Below are 15,733 nucleotides of genomic sequence, written 5' to 3'. Positions count from 1 at the left end.
TGATGCAGATTTTTCGTCTGCCCCACCCCCCTTCCAAACGTTTTTTCTCATTACGTCACTGCCCCTGGAAGGTGAGCCCCCTGGAATGTTTGACCCCCCCCCCCCCAAATCCCAAACTGCTTCTGGCGCGCCTGTCTAGAGCTGTGCAATAACCAAATCAGGCGCGGACCGAGAGTCAAAAAAAAAAAAAAAGAAGATATTTCAAGCCCATATATCTCAATCTATTGAATCTACCCTTCCTTATCTTCTGTGAGACTTTTGTCAGTCCTAAGGAAGGAGGGAAGGTTCAAAAGGATATTTATTAATTTGATATAATGATCCACAAACTGACTTATTGACCTATCATTGGTTCATTTGGTCACCTTAGGTTTAAAGAACATGATATGGCCGATGGATGTACAGCTTAAAAAGCATGTTCATTCCTGGCTGCAATCGACTAAGTTGAATAGTTTATTGATTAGTGACTGATAGATATAAACATTTTCATAGATTCAAAGCAGTGAAAAAAATACACGGGGGCTCAGGGCAAATTGGCACCCAGAAAGTCATAAAAGAGCCCCCAAAAATGTGCATAGAGTTCAATGCAAAACAAATTAAAAGAGTGTTATTTTCATGCAAGCAAGGTTGAAAAGTAGCCCCCTGAAATGTTGTGGCCAATTGATCCGCGATTGACTGGTTGATTGATTGGTCAATTTATGGATTTATTTCTTGCTCAGATATCAAATTAGGTGGGCGAGTGTTTAATTATTTGATTGTTGATCAGTAGTTAAGCTAGTTAACGTTTCTTTGACTGGTTTATTGTTTAGTTAATGTGGTGGCTATTGGTTTAATGCATGTAAACCCAGACGTTGTGTTATGACGGTAGATTTAAAATGGTAATTTTAAGAAGTTTACACGCAATATTTCATCTTTTAAAACTTATGGTAGACACGATTATAAGGGATAAATATTTGTGACGGCTAGTACTATCAGTTGAAGACCTGGCATTTGTTAATGAAACGGCCATTGCAGCAATTGGGCGATGGAAGTACTTAATTTAATTAATTTACTATTAATTAAGGAACTTTACATAACTATCTTGATCTAAGGAGTCACGAATGAACGGACGAGTGCTATTTGATACATACATTTCGTTAAATCCAAAGGCAAAAGTGGTAGCCGTATGTTTGTTAAGCATCCTTAATCATAGGAAATTGATACATTTGCGAATTCTCATTTGTTGTATTACCATATACCAGTCCCGTGATTAAATTTGAAAAATCTACTATTTGTACTTGTGTTCCGGGGTAGTATTCCATTGCTGACCCCTCGACCTACATCACCTGCACGGCGATTTGAACGCGTACATTTCATTGATTGAAAGTTTCCGATTGTTGCTATGTAAACGGTTTACTGATGAATATTCATACGCGTCACATGTAACAATGCCTGAACTTCCATGAAATGTTTAATTCATTTTTATATGTATTTTTTTTTATTATAGGTGTATTATCCTGTTTTAACATCGGCATTTGAAACAAAAATGAAAGAGAAAATATACAAACAAATGAAAAATTGGGCGAAAATACTGGACTAGACCCATCACCAAGCGGAAGAATATTAATTCTGAGCTTCACGAACCAAAAAGTTCAAACTTTTTAAAGATTTATTTACTTTATCAACGATGGAGATAGTGAAAAAGAATGAAGAAAAATAAAGGCAGAGCACCGGTTCATCAGGGAAAGATATATATGAACCTTGCATTATCAAATCAGACGAAAGATGTTTATGGAACTCGTCCCTATGGAGGTCGAAAAGGTAAGCATAAATAAGAGAGTGAATGGGAGTCTAGTCCCGTGTGCTCTTTCCTGTGTAGTCATGTCGGTGTCTTCCGTTACTCACTGTCGCACCTCGTCCTCGCGGACACCGGACGCGGGCCCGAGTAGGCGAGTACACGTATCAATATTAAGGCTCAGTGACTGCAAGTCTACTCAAATGAATATGAGTTATGTCATGATGTGTAGGCCTATAGGCCTACCATGATTCTGAGAATACGCATTAGCTTTGAGTAAAGAGAAATTAAGTAACACTAACACTAACACTCACAGTAACACAGTTAACATTAACAAGAACTTAATGAATAGGCCTAGGGCCTAGACTAGGAGAAAGTAGAAGATGATAGAATAGATCATAATATGAATGATCTAGGCCGCTAACACTGCAACAGTAACAGTAACAATATTTTGATGTAGATTCTAGGCCTACAAAAAAGGTTGACGCTGACGTAACAATCTAATCTACATTAATATTAATCCACCCTATCCAGTTCAATAAACTCAGCCAGACAACTATTTTGGAGAACCAACCAACCAAGTCCAAGTAGTAGAAGTACCAAGTAACAACAATAGCTGTTAATTCAGTGAGCTGTTATTTACTCCAGCCTTATCTGGAAATCAGGATTTTGGGTTTGACATCTGTGAAGTTTGGTCTTGACTTGAATATGGACACACCAGACTAGGTCTAGACCTAGACCATAATGACTTTAATGATTCAAAAAATCTTTTACAATCCTTGCAGGCATAACAAACCTTTACCCTCCATCAAAGGCAGCGTTTATATCAGAGAGGCCGACGGACTTCTTGAACGATGTCAAGAACATGGTGTTTCGACAGACGGAGGAGGAGGAGAGGAATGGCTCTCCAAATTGGATTAGTAAATACAACAAGGAATTGAACCATACTGGGGAGCAACCATTGATGGTTCAACGATTCCTTAGTACTAATAAGGTAGGTCTTTAGAACACCCTTGAGCTGTCCTTGCTATTGATAGATTTGTAGGAAAGGATTGATGTTTCAGAAGAACAAAAACAAAATGACAAAGGGAATCAATGACCATTTTTTAAAACTGCATAAGTTTGCTTTCAAATATCAGCTTCAAATATAACTTTTGTCAAGAGATCTAGCACGTTTGAATTTACTCAATGATGGTAAATGTACTATTCTTGTTTAAGTTGACAGAAGTGGGTGTACACAAAATTTAAATCTGAGATAACTTCTGTTGATTCCTAACCATTTGTATGTTTCTTTTTTCTTGGGGAGGGGGGGGGGGGGGACTGGTAACCACATAATGCACAAACTTATCTGTTGGGGTGACTGCTCCCTTTAAATCTTGGTGACATTTCTTTTCATATCTATCTATGTGTTTTTCAGCAAGAGCAGCAGAACGGAGTGCTTCCTGCACCCGCCAAACCTCAGTCAAGGTTCAGTGTTGAACGGGTCGTTGATAAAGAGTTCCAACAGGGTCTTAGCCTTCATCAATATCTGACTGCAACTGAGATGCCTGGCCAGTCTGAGAAACTAGTGGATGTACGACACGGCAGGCCTACAAGAACAAGGTAGTCAAAACCATAATTTGATATAAAGATCAATCTAGTTACCAAGTACCTGTATCATGTGTTGTCTCTCTCGAGTATGGTTTCTAAATGAAAACATTATTATAAAGACCATGATCTTTGGTGACATGCATCATATCTGGCAAATAGGTCATGCAAAGTGATAAGAATGTTCGATATGAATTTGTTTACTTTTCTTACCCATCTGTAAATAATAGATTTGTTGTCTCTTTAACAAAAAGAGGGATTACTATCAAGGAGGAATATACAATACCAAGGTGGATGATTACATTTTATTACCTTACTTTAGAAAAATGCAATTTGGATTTGATAGCATAATTTCATTTGGAGCTCGCTAATGGAAGAGAAGAAAAATTACATTATGATTTTAGATTATAGAAAAGAAGAAAAAAAAGTGAATGATTTAATTCAGCATTAGATTTGGTTGCCAACCCTGTAAAGAACTGTATTGTACAATATTTGAATGTCTTATTTACAGCTTGCTGAGGGCTAGACAACGGATCAAAAATATTCCTGTGCCGGAGAGAGCTAAGCTAGATTTACGAGATGATATCCATTACCTTCAAGAACAGGCATTGAGTAAGTTCATCACAATTGCTAAAAATAAAGAGGGAAATAGTTGTGTCACAAGTTCTACCATATACTTGTATGCATGTATGTAGTGTGATTAAAAAGCATGTTAAGTACTACATGATGTAGATGTGACAATTGTTTACACATACTTGGCCAAAAAGTAATCTATTTTTAAACTTACAACCACAAAGGCCAATCAAACCAATTGAATCATTTGATTGTAAATTTGAGATCTTTTTTTATAGTTTTGGTATGGCTCTTCTGTTTGTTGAGAATTTTGATCTGTATCTATCAGGACAAGCATTTGGCATAAACCCTTTCGCAACAATCATTCCACTTTTTGTGGTTGGGCTTCATAAATTTTGATGCAGAGCCCTAAAAAATATGCCAGATCCATGACAAGAAAGGGCCAACATTTCTGCATCCATGTTTCGTTTCAGAGACATTACATTTTATTTATAGCAATAGAAGAAAAAATATCATTGTTGGCAATTGAAAAACAACATGTTATACACAAATAAATGTAGCCCTAATGATGAATCCTGTCCTAAAAGAATTAATGTGTGTTTACAATGTACTGTATGTAGTGTGTAAGTGAAGTACGCTACATGTCATTATTTTTCTGCTCCATATGGGTGACATGCTGCTTAGAAAAGTGCAACATATTTAAATTCATGTAATCACCACATCTTCTTTCAAATTCTCAATTAACTTTTATACCTCATTGATCTTTGAAAAAATTTCTTGTCTGTATTTCAACAGAGAGGGAAGATAAATACAAGACCGTTGATGTTCCTGAAGAGTAAGTAATGTTGAATGCTTTTATATTTGGATATATATAATCGAGAGTGAGAGAAGAAATACTAAGAGAAGTGTTTAGTTCCCTTTGCACATTAACAAGACTGTGAAATGTTTTTTTCAAATTATGAATTAGGAAAAGACATTGTAAAAGTGGGTATAATTTGATTTGATGGGCCATTCCATGGTAACTCGCGTTACACTTAATGGGTACATTGACACGATAATGTGCCTATATCTTTAGAACTGCTAGGATCTACAAGATACTTTTTTCAAACATGGACAGGGTAGATATAGAACAACTGAATGAAACAAAAAAGAAAATTGAAGAACAAACATTTTTAGATTCTTGGATTATTGAATTTCGGTAACTCGCGTTACAAAAAAAGGACATGGTCAATTCTACGAGACCTTCTTTTCTCCTCATACTAGACAATCTTGACAAAATCTTTCCTATTTTAATTTGATAGTAGGTTGTGACTTACTAGTATAAGATCACAATATTAAAGATAAGAAACAATGGACTAGTAAAATGCAGGGAGCAAATATGTCGGTAACTCACGTTACGGTAACTCGCGTTACATTTTGTCCGGAGGCCATTTTCACCCCTATGTAATAGATTAAATATCACAGGACCCCTTAGAATATGGAAATATATTCATCTTTTTCCATTTAGCGAAATTTTCAGGAAAAAATATTACAAGAATCCTGTGTAATCTGCAATAAATTGGGTTTTTTTCAGCTACAGTCCCACATGTACGTTTTTGATGATAGTTTGAGATCTTAGGAAATCAACAAAAATGAAAAAAAAATTGTATTGAATTTGAAAGGCCCTAATGTTTTATGAACATCCATGGCATAAGGTTAGTGATAAATCAAAGAATTAACATAAGAGGTACATTTCTTTTTTTGATGTCATGTCCTTCTTCTCATGGAATGGCCCTGATTTGTTTATTTCTGTTTCAAGATATTCATGCAAAGTGTACATTCTGAATAGCAAGGCATATAACTATATCCATAACAAAGAAAAGTGAATCCAAATATCCAGTATATGTCATATATTTATTTGGAGAGTCTAGAAATATCCTGGATAAACAGAAGCTTTTATTAACGTGTAAAGAAATGTTTGGGTATTTAGGAAATGTGTGTAAGCTCATTTTGTCAAAGCATACACTAAATTTTCATCTGTTTATATCTTCAATAGATCTGCAGTTATATAGCGTCATAATCAGTAATAGTAAGGATATATTGACTGCTTTGAGAGGCATAGTGGTTTCTATAGGGTCAAGGGAAACTCACAACCTGCTATGACCCCAAGGCGCTTGCGCCGCGGGGTCATAGCAGGTTGTGAGTTTCCCGAGACCCTATAGAAACAACTATGCCTCGAATATTAAAAGCAGTCAATATATATTTTATATACCGAAAAAAAGGAAAATGTTGACTCACCCATTTAGGTTTCCATCTCTTTGAAGTCATGAATATTAACACCAACAATAACTTGTGTACAGTATGAAATCCAACAAGCTGTGCTCCAGTAGAACAGGGAATACCAAACACAAATACCAAATACAAAGCGCATCGGTCATCGCACAAAAGAAACTTATACGGTAACACGTAAACCAAAATGGGGATCGCAGCAAAATGACGTCACGTTTCATGGAAAAAGTGCTATGAAAAATGGATATAAACCGGTAGAGCCGGGAAAAATGACTATGAATTTCAATTAGCGGGCATGGTTAAGAACATGACTGCATTTTCAACCAATCAGAAGACAGGATTAGTAAAGAATCTTAAAATGAGGTATATAATAATAACTAGTATCATGAGTGGATCCAAAGAGAGGGGGTGGGGAGGGGGGTGGGTGGGAGTGATATTAAGAAACATCTGTAGTTTAAAGCATATTTGCCCCTTCCCCTTTAGCATGGGGACATATCCTTGATTCTTACAGTAGAGATCATATGAGTTAGTTGTTTAGCATGGGGCAAATTTGCTACCAAGTCTGTTGTCATCTCTAATATTGTACAAATTGAAACATTCATGTAGCTTCTCCCATACACTTTTCCCCTTATCAAATTTTAGTTTGCAGCCTTTGACAGAGGGAGCAGAAACTGTGCATCAGTTCCTTGTCGGAGCAAGATACAACAGGTTAGCATTTTTTTTTTCCATTTCTTAAAGGATTTAGCATAAAATGCGAACTATGAAATATAACATGAGCAGGGATGTAGCTAATATCTATGATTCAGAGGAAAAATTAATGTGAAAACTACATGTACATAGCAACTGGATATTACCCTTTCTGCTGTTGTGTCCTCTACTAATGTTCATGTGATAGTGATCTTTCATTGTCGTATGAGTGTATATCAACTATGGCCCCATCAGTATTGGTAATCAAGATCAATCTCTACAGTACCATCATAAAAAGATAATTAGTATTTTGTTAATTGTTACCACAATAAAGCCTAAAAAAAAGGTGTTGTCTTGCCCTTTAAGTGCCAAAACATATGGGTCGTTTGGTCGGAAATCTTTTTTTTTTCTTTTTTTTTCTTCCCTTTTTTTCTCCCTCTTTGGGCTGACATCTCTCAGTTTTGAATGCTTTGTTATTTTTATTTCTCTAAAAAGCGGGAAAATTAAAAAAAAAAAAAAAGCCGACCGTAGATTTCAAGATTTTTGGGTTGGTCGCAAAGGGCAATACAACATCTTTTTTTTTTAAGGCCTAAGCAAAATGTCTGAATCATGCAAAAGTAGTTTGTTAATGTTATGTTTATGTTTTCTTCGTCTCTTTCAGAGCACACTATCGGGATGCCAAGTGTTTCAACAAGGTTGGACTCTACGTCTCCAGGGAGAATCCTCAGCACTGCTTTCTGAATAATGGCACCACACGGGAGTCGTTGCTTGCTAACAAACCAGAGAAAGGTGGGCCTCTTTCACAATAAACCCGGGACCTGTTTCACAAAACCTTTTTTGAATGACAAATGACAAAAATCAGTGACAAACCTGATGGTATCCAATCAGAAGCATGGTTTTCACTAGCTTAAAACAAAAACTGTCATTTGTCACTGATGACAAGTTTTGTGAAACGAGGCAAACTTGCTTGCCAACAAAACAGCGAATGGTGGGCCTCTTTCACAATAGACCTGGGACCCGTTTCACGGAGCCTTTTTTTCAATTACAAATGACAAAAATCAGTGACAAATCTGCTGATAACCAATCAGAAGCAAGAATTTCACTAGCTTATAACAAAAATGTCATTTGTCACTGATGACAAGTTTTGTGAAACAGGGCCCAGTTCCAATGGGATGTTGGCTTACTTTTACTAACGATGGTTTTGTGAAATGATGCTCTGTTTACTGATGTATTTCAATTTAGGCATGTTTCTCTTCCAAACCCTTGCTTACCATTGATTTGATTCACCTCCTTTGCTTAATGGCATCTATATGGATTGAGTTCACTTTGCATACATTAGTTGTTGATATGTCGGGAAAGCCTTTGCAGTCATCAAGAGAAATTTTGTTTTTCTTTAAAAAGTATGCATGAAATCAGTTTTATTGTCAGTATTGGAATTTTTCCCAAAGGAGAGTTGATGTGTGGTTAGAGGACCGAGGGGTCAAGGTCTAATGGGCTGCATGATGTGGTCCCAAATTTTGCCAATTTTGTCTCTTTTTGTGATATTGGTCATACTTGTAGAGAATACAGTCTGGGGTAATGAAAACAACATTAGGTTAATAAGGAAACAATGGTTGAAATGTTATATTCAATGTACTTAAGTGGAAATAATTTTTAAATTTTTCATTCCACTAGCGAACAACATCGCATTGGGGGCCTTCTCTGAAGTGACTGCATCTGAGCTGAACAGTCTTTGCCAGTCCACATCAAGCTTTCACAAGCTCCTTCAGCCACCCTCTGAAGCTCGTCAGGCGTGGGGTACCAGCTCCATTGCGAGTGCCCCTAGTCCCACTCCTAACGATAGCCGTGAGTCTTTTGCGACGTCCTTGAGGGATGAGTCAGAGTTTGCTCCCAAATCCAAAGTGACCGAGAGGAGTCAGATCCTGCATTCCAAGCGAGTCCAACTGAAGAGTGCCTCTGGACAGCAGAGTAGCAGTAGTCTGGCACGCTCTACAGTCAGTAGCTGTGACTCGTGCATCCTGTGCCAAGAAGGCTCTGCTGTCAAGCATGGCGTTCCCGTTCATTTTCACGGAAGGAACATCATGTCGGCACCCAGCAGGAGGAAATGGACCCATCATGCACAGAGAGGGCGCAATACAAGTAATGACAATCCCTCATACCCTGGAAAGCGCCAGGGTGCAGACCTTATGCTAGTACAGCAGTACCATCTGAGAATCTTAGGTAGGTGATTTCAATATTGTATGATATTTGATATTTAATAAAATGTGAGATTTTTAACTCTTTTCATGACTCTTTTTTTCTCCTATCTTCAATGGAGTAAGGTCATTAGTACTGATATATATTCAAACCATGGAAAAATCAAGCAGACTTAATTGAGACTTTTCTCTCAAAGCAATTGGAATTGTAAATGTACATGTATATGAAACGGAAATCACTCTAACCGATTAGGTGACATGTGTTTTTGAAATCAGTTGCAAAATATGAGCATGATATGAGCATGATATCAATGCAGTTATGTTAAATATGTATTTAAAAAAAAGCAAGGAATATGTATTTTTAATAATCCCAAAGGAAATGGATCTAATTAATACAAGCACATGGGAGAAGGAAAAAGAAATTAACTAATTTATGGAAGAAAGTTGGTGTTTGTACAAAACAAATACTCATGAGGATACTCCTATTTTCCAGGATTGTTACAGGCCTCATTGTTACAAAGTTTTAGAGAGCAAGAGAGCTTAAAGGTACAATCGTAAGTCCTCCAATGAATCGCAAGTTTGCAGTCTCCTATCTCTTATGTACATAGTTACGATTGATATCAATCGCAAATAAGTTACGATTGATATCAACTCTTTGTAAGACGGGGCCCTTTAAAGATAAAGTTGAGTTCTTGGTCATGCGATTGCATTGTGAAAGAAACGTTGTGGAATTGATCAGAAAAGGTTGATCATTTAGCATATAAGAATTGGTGTGTACTGCAAGGTTCTGGAATCATCAAAATGATTTTGAAATTTGGCCCAGTCTTCGTAAAGTTACAAGCACTGTACACAGAAAGATGTATATGGGACTATGGGATATCTATCCAGTCTGGATATATATAATAATTTACCAAATATATCAATTAGTAGGCGGTTTCCCGGCAAAATTTATATCATTACGTATTAGTCAAAACATATTCTTTCACATGATTGGTAATAAGAGCTTCCATTTCATTTTTTGAGAGGGGGGCATTTCCAAAACTGGTCTTTACCTTTAACATCTGTCTTGGATCATTGTTTCTTTAGGTACGCAGTCTCGTATGAGCATGAAGGAGGAGAGAATTAATTCCCCTGACATCAAGTTGCACTACACCCCAAGACAAGCATTGGGAGGTGTGCCCCGCCCTCAGACGGCTGCCTCTTCGAGCAGACAGAACCCCAGCAGGAATCGCAATAGCAACAACGAAATGGATGGCTTGTCTGAAGAGGGCATTGCCAAAAGGAACGGCTCGGATGCTGTGAGTACTGTTGCGAGCACTGCCAGTAAGATCTCCGTACATATAAGCACAGGGGAGGAGGATGTCGTAGAGGAGGGGTCACCAAGAGTTGGGGCCGTTGATCCTGAGGCGACGCCTCGCAGTCAGGACGTGACGGTCGGTAGCACTAGGGGTGGTGGAGAAAGTTTGGCAGATGTGCCTACACCCCGTACCCAAGACTTGATAGATTTGACACCACGGGAGGAAGCGCAAGATTGTCACACTGATCGTGAGGGAAACACTGGTCAACACGAGCCAAATGTGTCTATTGAAAATGGGACAAGCAATGGCCAATTTGAAGACATGTTGGGCAAGGTAGAAACGGTTCAGGGTGCTTCAGATATCCCAAGTAGTGGCATGATCCAGGAGGATGGGGAATATGACCCAGAGTGCCAAGTAACCGATGAAGAAGTAGTGGATCTACATGGACAAATGGCACAGGTGAATCTCAATGATACAACTGATGGTGTCGCCGAAGATAACATGCCAGGAGAAAATGTAGATGGTGACGTCACTGAACAGATTGACGATGGGACGGATGTAATAGCGGTTGAGAAGTTACACTGTCAAGAATCTGGCGTTGTACCTCAGGAGGAAGAACCTGGAGAATTGAATAATAACAAAGACCAGGTTCATACTGTAAGCTTTGCTGAACCAGACAGATAAAGATAGAATCTGGACAGGCTATATTTGTAGCTTTTGCCCTCTATTGCTTTACGACAATCAATTTCTTGAGAAAAATAAATTGTAAAATATATTGTAGATGTGTGTTTTTTTTGTATTAATTTCCCTGTAAATCCATTTTTTCCCCATTTTTGTTCATGCTGCATGGAATTGTGGTGCAAGGATGACTTGGTTTGTTTCATCGCCATAGTGTAAACCAACAATTTGCCATCGATAGCACGAAGGGATAGCAAGTTAGCAACAATAACAATCACAGTCCAAGTGTGGGCAAAAATGAAAACATTTTTTCCCTCTTTTGGTCTCCTGTTTTTAAAAACAAACAGAATAATATACTTTTATTTGTCTGAATTTTGTTTGCCCTTTTGGCTGACCATAGTAATTTAAAAAATTTTTTAATGGTGATCTAAATCAGGTTGTGACAGGGTTGAAATAGTTGGTTCCCCTGATAACCCAAAGAGCAAGTACCCCCTCTGTTGTTGCTGCAGATGTGATATCTACTGAAGTAGTGATTACAATTTGCGTCTGACACAAAATTCTGAATGGTATAGTCTGTTTAGAGCCAGAAGGGCATTAACTCATATACTTTAAGATAGAGTTAACGACCTCCTGGCTCTGAACAGATGATTGTGAATATTTAAGGTAACGTGTGGCATTAATGATGTACTTTCAATTTTGATGTGTTACTTAACTATATAATGCTGTTCCATGTGTTACTGGAAAGCGAAGTTTTAGGTGTTCATGGCATCTTGTATGTTTAAGCCTCCTTTACACACAATGCAGTAGAAAAATCTGCACCATAGTATGACATTTTGTGTAACATAAAGCTAAATGTTTGGGGGTTGTTGTTGTTCGTAGCTACTGTTTTTTTTTTAGTCGTCACTTGCCACGCATATCTGCATTTAAAATAATTATGTATTTGTTAAAGCCTTGAAGCTTTTTCCTTTGTCATGTGTAATTAGAGTGATTAGTAGTTATTAGAATTTGTGAGTCATTAGAATCAAAACCCAAATTCTTACTTGGCTTTCTTCCAAAAGTGCCAAGAAAAACTATGCAATCAAGAGTGAGTACCATTATAATCAAGAGTTATGTATTGCAAAGACAGTATTGACCCATGTTTAAAGATAAACTCCAGGGAGGTGTTTCACAAAGATCTTAAGTTGAACTTAACTCTAAGTTGGACTTAAATATTATGGAGAGCCATTTGTAGCCTTAAAATTAAATATATTCAAAAGCAAAAATTCAAGTATTTTAGACTTTTTATAAATTCCCCATCAAGAACATGAAATCTCCTTGATAATAGAACATATGAATGATTTGAATCAACATTTTATGCCTTTTTATTAACTTTTACAAAATATTTTCATAGATGCTAATGGCTTTCCATAACTTTTAAGTCCAACTTAGAGATAAGTTCAACTTAGGATCTTTGTGAAACACCCCCCAGTTCTGGTAAAAAAAAAGAAAATTAATTCTCACAGAATCAAACGAAACTTACACTGAATGTTCAAAATTACAAATAAATGACATGTGCCAAACAATTTTGGAAGAAAATGTATACTGGCTGAGAAATGAGCGTAGAAAGACAAGGAAATCAATGTAGTACTAGCCCCAACACCATGTGTGTTGTCCCATATATATAGCTTGCTGTGTACAGTGCTTGTTACTTTACCAAGACTCGGCCAAATTTATAATGATTTTGATGACTCCAGAACCTTGCAGTGCACACCAATACTTACTTGCTACATGATCACCTGTTTCTGATCCATTCCACACCTTTTCTTTCACAATGCAATTGCATTACCAGAACTCACCTTTATCTTTAAGGTGATTGGTACACTTTCTTCTGAGCTCATTGGTTTACATGGGAGTTGCCCTTCAAGTTAATTTCTTAATGTAATTTATTTGATCATTCATTTTTTAATATATTCATTGATTGATGTTTAGTTGAAAAAAATGTTTGATTCAAAGGCAACAAAAGGTAAGATCCTGTTTAGTTACTCATAATTCATGAAGTATTCTGCAGATTAAAACTAGAAAAGACTGCACCTGTAGTTACTAAAAAGCTTCTACATGAAGCTTGAAGATATTGAAGGAAACCTCACTCCAAGAAATAACTACTTATTCTGAGAGATTTATGATATTCTTGCCCATTAATCTCCAAGATTTCCCACCAAAGTGTATGAGAGAGGCATAAAGCAACAATAATGCCCATGTCATGCTAAAATGCAACACATCATGCCAAGAATATCTTCATTTATATATCTACAGTTGTATTGTACATTTTTGTAAAGAATTTTGTACATCAAAGGGCAGTAATACATCTCTTTTTTTAGAATACCTACACTTAAAATTTGGAGTGGACTATTAGGCTAATATTATTATTATTATTATTATTATTATTCTTTAGGGTGAGGTTTCCTTTAAATGCATTAAGATGACTGTGTTTGCAAGTTGGATACACAAATATCGCGTGATGAAGTTATGAAACAGACAAATATTAGTGTATTATGCCATCACTTCATATTTTCTTTTATTAATAAGGTCTTTCATCCATGAATGTCAAGGGTGCTTTTATTTCATGGAACTAATTGGGTTAAGCCATTCTAAATCTCATTATTGACTTAGGTTATTGTGAACTGAAATGATTTGTTTGATGTACCCAGTCAACTAGAAGAGCATGAATATGTTCAGTTTTGTACATGTCAGTCCTAAAGTAACCATGTCTGTAGTGCAGGCTATAATCTGAAGAAAAGAAACAGCATTAGATTCAGATTCAGACTCAGATTTTATTGTCCACGTTAAAAAACACAGAAATTTGGTCTCCACTGGCAGGAAATAACATTGAATAACATAAGAATACATAAATGTGCACAGAACAAAAACATCAATTAGATTAACCAACATTGGAATACATTCTGTCAAAAGTAAGAGGAGATAGCAGGGTAAAATGAAAAAGGAAATGAAGGATGCTGAGCACGAAAGGACAAGATTGTTGGTAAGGGAAAGAGAGAATAAAATACTACTAATCAAACTATGTCCATTTCTTCAGGACAGCTAAACTCTACTGCACTCAATACAAAGTATCACAATTTTACCCTGGCTGTAGCTGAGCTGCCATCATAAGGTGCTCAAGTATTCAAGAAATGTCTTCCTACCAGGTACCCATTTACATCACCTGGGTGGAGAGTGGCATATGTATAAGTAATTTTAAGGAGCTATTTAGGCAAAATTGTTGATTTCATAAAAGTATTTATTCATTGATCTTATTAGATGCCTTTTTTGTGTACTGTTAATTTCCTTTCTTCTTTTCTTCATTGATGGATGAATTTTTGTTTTATTTAAAAATTTAAAAAAATATTGTAGCAGTTGCCAAAAGATAGATTTTGTAATTGTATCATTAAGTTATGAGATTACAAGATACAATATCCTTTCATTCCAAGATTTCATTAATGTTATGCAAACAAACTTGCACCAATACATATATAAGGAGTATATTACATCATAATCTACATGTTATGTAGGTCAAAAGGACAGACATATGTGTCTGTCACTATAGCTTTGCAAAATTACATAAATGTAATTGCCAATTTTAATTTATTGTATTAATATTTATAATGAATAAATATTGTTATTATGATTGTGACTTAATTCCTAGATAGTTGGAATGTTTATGGTAGTGTATACAATTCAAGAAAATGTAGACAAAAATTTGCTGTGTGAAATTAGAGGCTGAGAGCAAAGTTAAAGTAGATTTCTTTTTAAATTTCAGTAATATCTATCTCATGCTGGGTTTCTAGGAATAATGCCTTGCATATAATAGCTGAACATGTTATTATGTCAACTTTGTAGTAATATTATATTGAATGATATTAAATAGTTTTTATCAAGATGGGAAAAGTGCTTTACAAATGCAATTATCATCATCATCATACTCTTCATCGCCATCATCACCATCAGTGCTTTACAAATGCATCCATCATCATCATCATCATCATTATCATCATCATCATCATCATCATCATCATCATCACATCATTATGACAATCAGCATCATTCATCATTATATTTATTAGTATTATTAGTATTATTATCATTTATTTTATGTCGGATAAGAGTAATATTGCAAACGTGGGTTTATAGATTCAAGGAAATGCTTCCTTAACATGAATTGCTCCCAAAGACAAAAACAAAAAAAGAGGCTGTAGAGAAAAGAACATTTTTAATGTAGCATTGAACAATATTTTTACACGAACAAATATACATTGTGTATGAGATATTGCACACATCTCCTATGAGCATTGTGTCTAAGTCAAAAGGTCGTTGTGTATGCATATTTCTGAAGAAAAGTACAATATTTTACTGTACACCAAATGTTATAACGATGCTTCTTTTGTTAGGACCAAGGTCGCCGTAACAACTTAGCAATTGATTGTACAATTGACTTTTACAACTGACTGCATTGATCACTATGTGCAATCAGTCGCAAAAACCAATTGTACGATCATTTACTAAGTTTTGTTTAACGGGCCCCTGGTTATGTTGAGCATGTTTGCGTGGGATAAAGTGGTTGATATTCTATAAACCTAGACTGTACTGGATATGCATTATTAATAGTACCCTACATGTGTACTTGCTAAGATAAGCTACTAAAA

At 36.2% G+C, this 15,733-nt stretch overlaps 1 protein-coding gene across 1 annotated transcript; it reads left to right on the top strand.

Moving 5' to 3' along the window:
• The first annotated feature begins 1,596 nt into the window (after positions 1 to 1,596).
• LOC100888989 lies at positions 1,597 to 12,013 on the top strand. The gene is made up of 9 exons (XM_030982225.1): positions 1,597 to 1,797; positions 2,557 to 2,765; positions 3,189 to 3,373; positions 3,870 to 3,970; positions 4,727 to 4,766; positions 6,842 to 6,907; positions 7,548 to 7,675; positions 8,561 to 9,106; positions 10,168 to 12,013. The coding sequence occupies exons 1-9, from the start codon at positions 1,683 to 1,685 to the stop codon at positions 11,061 to 11,063; spliced, it is 2,286 nt and encodes a 761-aa protein (XP_030838085.1). The 5' UTR covers positions 1,597 to 1,682; the 3' UTR covers positions 11,064 to 12,013.
• The last annotated feature ends 3,720 nt before the right edge of the window (positions 12,014 to 15,733 follow it).

Source organism: Strongylocentrotus purpuratus, unplaced genomic scaffold (assembly GCF_000002235.5).
Source record: "Strongylocentrotus purpuratus isolate Spur 01 unplaced genomic scaffold, Spur_5.0 spur5_scaffold_12, whole genome shotgun sequence".
NCBI classification, from domain to species: Eukaryota; Metazoa; Echinodermata; class Echinoidea; order Camarodonta; family Strongylocentrotidae; genus Strongylocentrotus; species Strongylocentrotus purpuratus.
This window is presented reverse-complemented; position numbering and strand designations above follow the sequence as displayed.